Genomic DNA, 9,456 nt, shown 5'->3' on the forward strand with positions numbered 1-9,456 from the left:
TCTTGGATGGGTGGTGTTGGTTCTTGTGTAACAATGCCACTTATACTCGCTTCTTCAGACCTCAAATTTTCTTGGACGGCTGGTGTTGGTTCTTGTGAAATAGCACCACCTGCACTCTCTTCTTCAGGCCTCACGTTTATTTTTTCCAATGATCATGGTGGTAGTTCTCCAAAAATATTATCAACTATGTTGAAGCAACATCAACCATGTCCTCAATTTCCATCCTTTCCACTTATCCTGAGCCAAGAAGCAATGCTTGTTCTCGTGGGGAAGAATCGGATGTATCATCTTCCTTCTTAACTGAGTCAATGGAAGATGTTGGTTCTTGTGGGACAACATCGGCCCTGAAATCTTCCATCTTAACTCATCCAACAGGCGATGCTAGTTCTTGTGGAGTAGCATCAGTTGTGGTGTCTTCCATTTCAACCGAGTCAAAAGGTAATGCTGGTTCTTATCGAGTAGCATCAGTTTTAGCATCCTCCATTTCAGTCGAGCCCTCGCCATCCTCTGCCTCTGTAGGTATAATGCCCTCGAGTTCTACTTCAAACAATTCAACAAACTGTGGCTAAGAAACAGTATTTCGAGCCAACGCTTGAATTACCAGTAGCCGGACCAACCCGTGATTCATGAGGACTGCTAATACTTGTCGAGAGCTATGCATAGATTGCGCCATAAGTTGAAGACTTTTATAGAGGAAGAAAGGCATATTAAATTAATGAATTTGTGCATGCCGGAACCGAAGGGACTCTAACAGTTTAAAATGATACATGAACATCATTGTAAAATGTCCTTGGTAGGTAATGTATCTTAACACGTAGTATGCAACTTCACACCCTCTTCCTTTTTGAATTTATGTTTCTCCAGCTTGTAAAAATATTTCTGGGAACTACGTGAAGGGAGCCTTCTGCGAAAACCATTTCTTCCCTTCCTGCAGTAGTCCACTGATGGCTGAGATGGCTTCCTCTATGATAGGGATATTGAGACCCCGAACTCTGGAATGATCTTTTTCCAAGTTCAACACAAATTCAGTTGTAACAATCTCGTCACAATCTCTCAAAAATATATGTCCCAGCCTACATTTACAAACACCTGCCATACATCTGTGTTACTGTGGACCATAATTGTGCTCTTTGATTCACGTCTCAGTGGAAACACTTGAGAGTAGCAGATTTCTCATTAGGATGGAGTATCGGTAAGTAATATTTGCAGACAGGCATAAGAAATGGTGATAGCGGGGTGTACGAATGGTGATTTTTTGAAAGATGTGAAAAATCCATGGCAGGTTATGAAAATAATGGGGGGGCATCATGGTAATTATTCCGCACACTCCAAAAGGACCGGTTCGTTAAATCTAGTATCTATTGAGAAATGTGCAGAGTAAAGAATCATAGAGTGGACATTGGAAAGATTTTTTTATGATGATGTCAATGAATGATTGTTGAACTTGATTATACCATCGTTTTTAAATACAGTTGTACCTCCTCCCCAAGCATTTACTTGGTGGAGAAACAACATAAAGGAGTAACCACATTGGTGGTGCAATGACATCTCAGGAGTTACAACATCAGGTACTTAGAAAATTTTCGCCACAGAGTAGTAGCATTGGAGGAGTAACAACATTGGAGAAGTAACAACACCGAAGGAGTAACAACACCAGGTACTTAGGAAATTTTCTTGCCTCCATAGGATTTAACACCAGTGGTAGTACCTGAAAAAGAAATATTGAGTGGTAAGAATATATATGTATATGTATATGTATATGTATATGTATATGTATACGTATATGTATATGTATATGAATGTATGTATGTATATATACGTTTTATTTATTTATTTATTTATTTTATTTTAAACCAGAGGATGCAAAGGAGTTATTCTTTGCACTAACAACCTTCAAACCAGATTTATCATAGAGATCTTTGATGAAGGCATCTTTAGAGGCCGGGTGGTGATACAGTATGAGACGATGTCCATTTACAATAAAATAAGCATGTGTATCATCAATCGTGACAATTCTGACAATTCCATTATCAAATACCTCATCAATCTCATAAGGCCCCATCCAACGAGAGCAAAGCTTCCCCTTAAAGTCTTTAAAATGAGAATAATATAGTAATGCCCAATTCCCTTTATGAAAGACCTTATTCTTAATAAATTTATCATGCCATTTTGTTATTTGCTATTGAATCGCATTAGTTCTCTGGACAACCATTAAACGAATTTCATCTAGTTCATTTAGTTGTTCCAGTCAGTGTTTCTGAGATTCCGAAAGGTCCAATCCTACTTCGAGAGTTGTTCTATCATAGATATTATAGCTTCCTTTTCAATGATGAATATTCACTAACTTTAGCATAGATATTATCAATGTGTAACTAGATGACTCATCAATACCACATCCCAAAAACCATATCTCATTTTACAATTAAAATATTTTATTTGAATTCAGTTTTATAGTAATAAAATCTAATATATAATCATTACTTATAAGTTAAGATCTATTTTACCTTATAAATTAAAATAATAGTTTTGTAACTATATTTAAATTAAATTAAAAAGAATATAAAAATAAAATAAAACTTACAATAGACTTACAATATAACAATATGTCACTTTACCATAGATATTATTAGGGTGTAAATAGGCTTTGTTACAGGACCATCAATATCGGACGACCATAGATACCATGACTCATCAATACCACATCCCAAAAACCATATCTTATTTTACAATTAAAATATTTTATAAATATTTTATTTAAAGTCAATATTATAATCATAACTTTCTAGACAACTCCTCTGGCTCGTTAGACTATGGGTATAATCATTAGTTACAAGTTAAGATCCACTTTACCTTATAAATTAAAATAATGGTTGAGTAGCTATATTTAAATTTAATTAATAAGAATATAAAAACTTTAATACCTACAATAGACTTACAATATAACAATATTTTCAATCATGAATATTCACACTCACTTTATCATATTAACATGTAAATAGGCTTTGTTATAGGACCACCAATACCATGACTCATCAATACCACATCCCAAAAACCATATCTCATTTTACAATTAAAATATTTTAAAAATATTTTATTTGAATTCAGTTTTATAATAATAAATCTAAAAGGAAATATAAAACTATAATTATTTTTTAGATATATTTAAACTATTTATCACATTAAAATATATATTACATCCCAAAAATCATGGCTCATTTCACAATCAAAATATTTTATAAATATTTTATTTGAATTCAATTTTAAAATAGCAAAAGGTAAAAGGAAAAAAAAATATTATAACTATTTTTTGATATATATAAACCTTTTATCACATTAAATTATACAAGATATAAATAGTATCTATAAATTATGATTAATTTTACTATAGAAATTAAAATAATAATTTTTTAATCATATTTAAATTTCATTAATAAGCACATAAAAACTTAATACTTACAATATCCATTTTAACTTGAATCCACCATGTGTTGAAAGCGATAAGATATTTGAAATGCAAAATATCTTAGGACACAAATAACATGAGTAATACCATGAATTCTCATAAACTTGGAGCAAGTAACCAAGTTTACCTTAACTACCCAACAAAAATTAATTAAAAAAAAAACAATAACTTAGAAGTTTTATTTTAACATAAGGTTATTTTTATTTTTATTTCAAATTTCCATTAACTACACGAGAAAAATGACATAAAAAATAACATAGAAATTATATTTTAATATAGGATTATTTTTATTTTATTTTATTTTGAAGAGGGTGGGCAACAAGATTTTTAACTATGGATGTTCATTCACCTGCACTTTACCATAGATATTATTAACTTGTAAATAGACTTTGTTACAATACCATAATATGGGTCAATACGATGACTAGTCAATATCACATTCCCCAAAACCATTTATCACTTCACAATCAAATTGTTTTATAATATATATATATATAATGTAATTTTATTAGTTTTTTTGTGTGGAGAGAGCATAAAATAGAAGAGATGTTGTAATTTCCTATTACATTATGTTATCTAAACATTTTGACTTGGTCAAAGTATATATACATTAATTAAGACGTGTTCTAAGGTTATCTAGTAAACTTCTATAAGCATCAAGACACTTCACTTATCGTACATTACATATTTCCAAGATTTAAAAATATTACAAAAATTAATTTAACTTTATTTTACATTATTATTATTATTATATAAAAAAATTGATATATGATTTAAAAATAAAAATCTAACAAATTTTTTTACCATATTATCAGTGTTATCCAATTTTAAGGTCAAAATACTGCAAGTTTCAATACCATATACTAAAAAAAATTATAACTCATCTTTGTATTACACGCTTAATTAATTAATTTAATTAGAATGACAAAAATCACCTTAACAGCTTATATATATATATATATATATATATATATATATATATATTTGTAAATATTAAATTCTGTCCATTTACTATAGGTAGTTGGTGAGGTTAACGCCTCAATATTATTATTATTATCCATTTTTAAGATCACAGTCAAGCACGTGTATGAGACCCCTTGTTTATAGGACAAGGAACCCATTTTAACTGAGTGATTTGAATACTAAATCTATAACCACATGTATGAGACCCCTTATTTGTAGGACAAAGGACCCATCTTAACTGTGTGATTTGAATACTAAATCTATAAAACCATAAATGTATGACCCTGAAAAAACACATTGTTATATAAAGTCTTGCATCTCTGAAGCTTTGAAACACATTGTTTTATAGAGTCTTGGATCTCTGAAGCTTTGAGTAAAGGCCATTGGGAAACAGGGGCATTTGAGGTGGTCTAATGGAGCTTATTCCAGATGATATCGTTCGTGAGTGCTTGTTGAGAGTACCTTACAAATCACACTATACGTTGAAAGGTGTCTGCAGAAGTTGGGAGGCTAAGGTGAGTAGCCCTAAATTCTATGAAGATAGAAAAATATCACGAGTAAGTGAGTACCTGCTCTGCTTGATTCGAAAATACCGGATCGCTCGTCATGATCACCGTTATGCATGCGTAGTAATGGTATATGACCCTGTGAAGCGCACCTGGGAAAACCTACCTCCCATTGACGATGCCAGCTTCGCTGGCATACCACAACGGTGTAAGTGCGTGGCTGTGAATAGAAAGTTGGTCCTCATAGGTGGATACAATGGAAGTAGCCACGACATGAGTCTGATGAAGAGTGTGTACATTTATGACTTTGAGTCCGCCAGTTGGAGCCGCGGATCTGACATGCCCACACCTCGATCATTCTTTGCCTGCTCGGTCTCTTCTTCCACAGGACTTGTCTACGTGGCTGGCGGGATCAATGAAACGAAAACTCCTCTGGCCGCTGCTGAAGTTTATGACGTGGAGAAAAACACATGGGAAATTCTGCCTCATATGAACCAACCACACGGCCATGCATGCCACGGTGTTTTCATGGAAGGTAAATTTATGGTGATAAGCGGAACCCAATTGAACAGAAGTGCAGAAGTTTACGATCCGAGAGCGAGAAGTTGGAGAATGCGGGAAGATATGTGGAGATTCGGCGGATATAACTGGAAAAGTATTGCGGTTACTTCCTCGTCTGGCGAGTTGTACGCGTTCAGTGGACAAGAGGTGCTCAAGTACGATGGTGAGAAAAATGTTTGGTCTGTTGTGGCCTCTCTCCCACGATTTCATCCCCATTATTTTAGTGCTACACAATGGGGCAACTGGATTTTTGTAAGTGGATGTGACAAATCCTACAAAGACGTGGCGTACCTGTTTAACCCCTTAACTGGGCAGTGGGTTGATATTAGGCTTAGTGGTGTTCCAGGAAGCACTTCCGGTATCTTCGTGTCTGCAGCAACTGTCGAGATTTAACGCCATGGTTCGTTTCGTGGAGTAATTTGGTGGGTAATTTAGTTTGGTGGATTAATTTTTCGGATAATTTCGGGATGCAGTGGGTTTGCAGTTACGTGTTTGGGGTAGTGATCTGGTGGGTAATTTAGTTTTGTGGAGTAATTTTATGGGTAATTTAGGGATGTACTGAGTTTGGAGTTTTTTAATTGGACCAGTATTTAGCAAAGCCACGCATTGTTTCCTGGTTTAATTTATTGGTTAATTTAGTTGCGTGCAGTAATCTGATGCAGCATGCACAACATTTTGTAAGCAGTTGTCTATAATGACACTTTTTGAAAGCTTTTTCGGTGGGTTTTTCCGGTCAAAATCCGACAGTAATTATTGGAATCGCAAGTTTGATAGCTAGTTTCTGCACAATCAAAGTGTCCCAAGGGTTTTCCAGGGTGTGAATCCAAATATGCAGTTAAAAAACCATTTTAACTGCAACAAATCAAGATTTAACCTCAATTTCTTCCGCGGGATTCCGTCAAGTATTCCTATTACAATGAAGTTATTTTTCAAATGTTCTATTTATCTAATTAGTAAGTTATTTTTCAAATGTTTTGTTTATTTAATTAATTATTAATAAATGAGAAGATTCTTATATTAAATGAAAATGAAAATGTAAAAGGTTTTATTAAATGAAATTAGAATGTTAGATGGGTTATGGTGAGTAGAGTTAAATTAAAACTAAAATTGTATAATTTTTTTTTTTTTTTTTTCATTTGAGAGTAATTAATAAGGTATTAGATTCTTATATTTCACATCTAATTTTTAATGCAACACATGGTTTATAAGTTAAATAAGAAAACACTAATTTTAGATTATATAAAATTTACTATTTTAGATTTATTTTGGACCAGGGATTTATTTTACAACTCTAGATTTATCTAAGATCTATCCTCAAGGTGCAAACCTATTCTCAAATTGTACACTCTAAAAATAAAGAAGTTTGCAGGTTCTAAAAATATGATAAGTCCTAGTAAAATAGATAAGCCAGTTGATATAATATAAATATGATTCTCATAAAAATTTTCCCATTCATTTTTTCAAGTATAAAAGAACATAATCAAATATTTTTATTTGTATTTTATTATTTTTTATTTTAAAAAATGAATTACAAATTATTATTTTTACATTTGTTTTTATTTTTTACCTAAAATTTTCTTATTTTAATATTACAAAATGTTAGTTTCTTTTATTTTTTTAAATAAAAATATATCAATATATTGATATTTTTAGTTTGAAGTATTTTAAGCTTTTAGTTATTTTTTTACTAAAATATTCATATGAATTAAAAATACATGTGTCAACCAAGTTGATCATGAACAAAATGATACATTAATTTTAAATATAAAATTTTCTGTTTTGACTATTTTTAGTTTTTAGTTATTTTTTTCTAACTAATGTATTCGTATTTTTAATAGAACGAATTAAAAGAATATCTACATGGGCCTAGAGCTATCAAATACTTGGAGGTGAAAACAATTCATGAGGTTTTACATTCCCAAAAAAAAGAGTCCACCCTAGAGATTTGATTCCTCTAGGAGTACTAAAGATTCATAATTAGATGGATCTAGACTAGTAAAATTTCCATATAATTTTAATTTGCATGCATAAATAATAAATAGTAATTTACAATTGATAAATCTAAACCAAAATGATCTCTCATAGTGTAGATTTTCGATTTTAAGTATAATTTATCAAGTTTGTTGTGACAAAATTTCTAGTAGAATATAATTAATAATTTACAAATCAATGTCATAAAAGTTGCCACCAACTCTCATGCAAATTCAAATTTTATAAGTGAGAGATAGAGATGTGTAATAAAGTAATAGAAGAAAGAAAATCTAAAATCTAAAGAACCAAGAAGAAAAACCCCTTGATAGTGGCTCCCTCTTATTTTTATAATCACACCTTCAACCTTCATCATCCCATCCTTTTAGCTTCTTGGGAAGACTAACCTTAGCATCAAAAGGAAATAATCATCAAAGGTATATTTTTCCGCTTGAGTCAATTTTTTTCCCTCCCAGATGCATCATAATCTATTAGTTGTCCCCTTTCTTCATCTCCAACATTTTTATTCATAAAAATAAACTTTACATCATATAATATATTTTTAGCATCGTAGCATCAACTTTGGTACCCAAACATTATATGTTCTTAATTACATTACAATATTTGGGCTAATGAAAGGGTTGTCTCAATCCCTCCCCCTTTAAGGGACATCATCCTCACTGTTCTACTATATGTAGTATCATTCTATGCAAAAGCATGGATATGTCACTTTCATATCACCAACACTTTCCATGCCCTTAATTGCAACTTTGAGCATTTCCATTCATTTTTCATGGTCTAGTTACCTCTAGATCTCCTAGCATTCCAACATATTCGAGCATGCTTTTCTATTGCTTTACAAGTCTTCCACAAGGAACAAATGTAGCTCATTTTTTTCTTGATACACCTACTAAATTTATGGTCCCAATGAGTATGTACATGAATATTTGAAAACTAATTCATTCAAGTCTTCATTTCCTTGCATTCACACACCTTCCAAGTTTATGCATCCCCTTCTCTATCTCCCTAATCTCTCGTGTGATCCATTGCTTGGAAATACTTCCTTCCAGAGGAAGACTTTCAAGACTTATGGAGTCTTATAACCAAGGAATTCCTCTATCTCACTCCAAATATCATAATACATTTGTCATAACATAAATCATAGTGATATATGTATGTTATCAAGCTCTAATACCACCACAATGGTCTTGTCTCTAGTATTTTAGCTTCACAAAAATTGTTTATCCTTATTCTATATATCATCATCTCACATGTATCAAAAGAATCTCATTTCCATGAGATTAATCATAATAATTTAAACAAAATATTCTTCCTTTCTTTTCTATTTTCTAATCTTTCTTCATATAATAATCATAATTCATCAACACAAGATTCTTCTCATGATGTTTGACTCCACCATATCATAGTAATTATCCTTCATTACCATAAAAAAGGAAATTTCAATTGCAATATATGATTTCAATAAGCCAAATTGTAGCAAGTATTCATATATTACATCTCTTCAATGCAAGATTTTTAACATCCCTTGATGTGATCTTAGAATTATTACACAAACACTAATTCAATAAATATTAATTGAGTTTAAAAAGTAAAAAGTGAAGCTAGCCTTGCATTATTTATTTCCATCACAATCATTTCAAGCATTCCATAAGGCATCTGAACGTTTATTCCAACAACTAAAGGGTCAAAATTAGAAGATACATAGCTCTGAATTCATGAGTAATTACCTTCCAATTTTCTTCTCAAGATGAGGGGTTCATGCCACTCACTCCAATACTCAACAATTCCTCAAAATTATTAGAAGATATTTATTTTCATTATATTCAATCATGCAATTGATTGACTCATACAAGCATGCATGCACTTAATGCATCAAGCATATGTAGCATCTTGAGCCATAATATGAATTCCATGACCCAATATTTCAATAGTAACTAATAGATGCATAAGAGAGGTTCTAGCAGTATTTACACA

The 9,456-nt window shown here is 31.7% G+C and overlaps 1 protein-coding gene across 1 annotated transcript; it reads left to right on the plus strand.

Moving 5' to 3' along the window:
* The first annotated feature begins 4,839 nt into the window (after nt 1–4,839).
* On the plus strand, nt 4,840–5,886 carry LOC149242638 (F-box/kelch-repeat protein At1g80440-like). The gene has a single exon (XM_089370926.1). It carries the CDS (start codon nt 4,840–4,842, stop codon nt 5,884–5,886), a length of 1,047 nt encoding a protein of 348 aa, XP_089227052.1.
* Nucleotides 5,887–9,456: the final 3,570 nt, after the last annotated feature.

The sequence above is a fragment of the Pinus tabuliformis genome, chromosome 8 (assembly GCF_031772625.1).
Source record: "Pinus tabuliformis cultivar Carrire ecotype Pingquan chromosome 8, CPIR1, whole genome shotgun sequence".
Taxonomy (NCBI): domain Eukaryota; kingdom Viridiplantae; phylum Streptophyta; class Pinopsida; order Pinales; family Pinaceae; genus Pinus; species Pinus tabuliformis.

Excerpts from the sequence above, each read along its gene's own strand:
- LOC149242638 (XM_089370926.1), top strand. The coding sequence starts at position 4,840 with ATGGAGCTTATTCCAGATGATATCGTTCGTGAGTGCTTGTTGAGAGTA.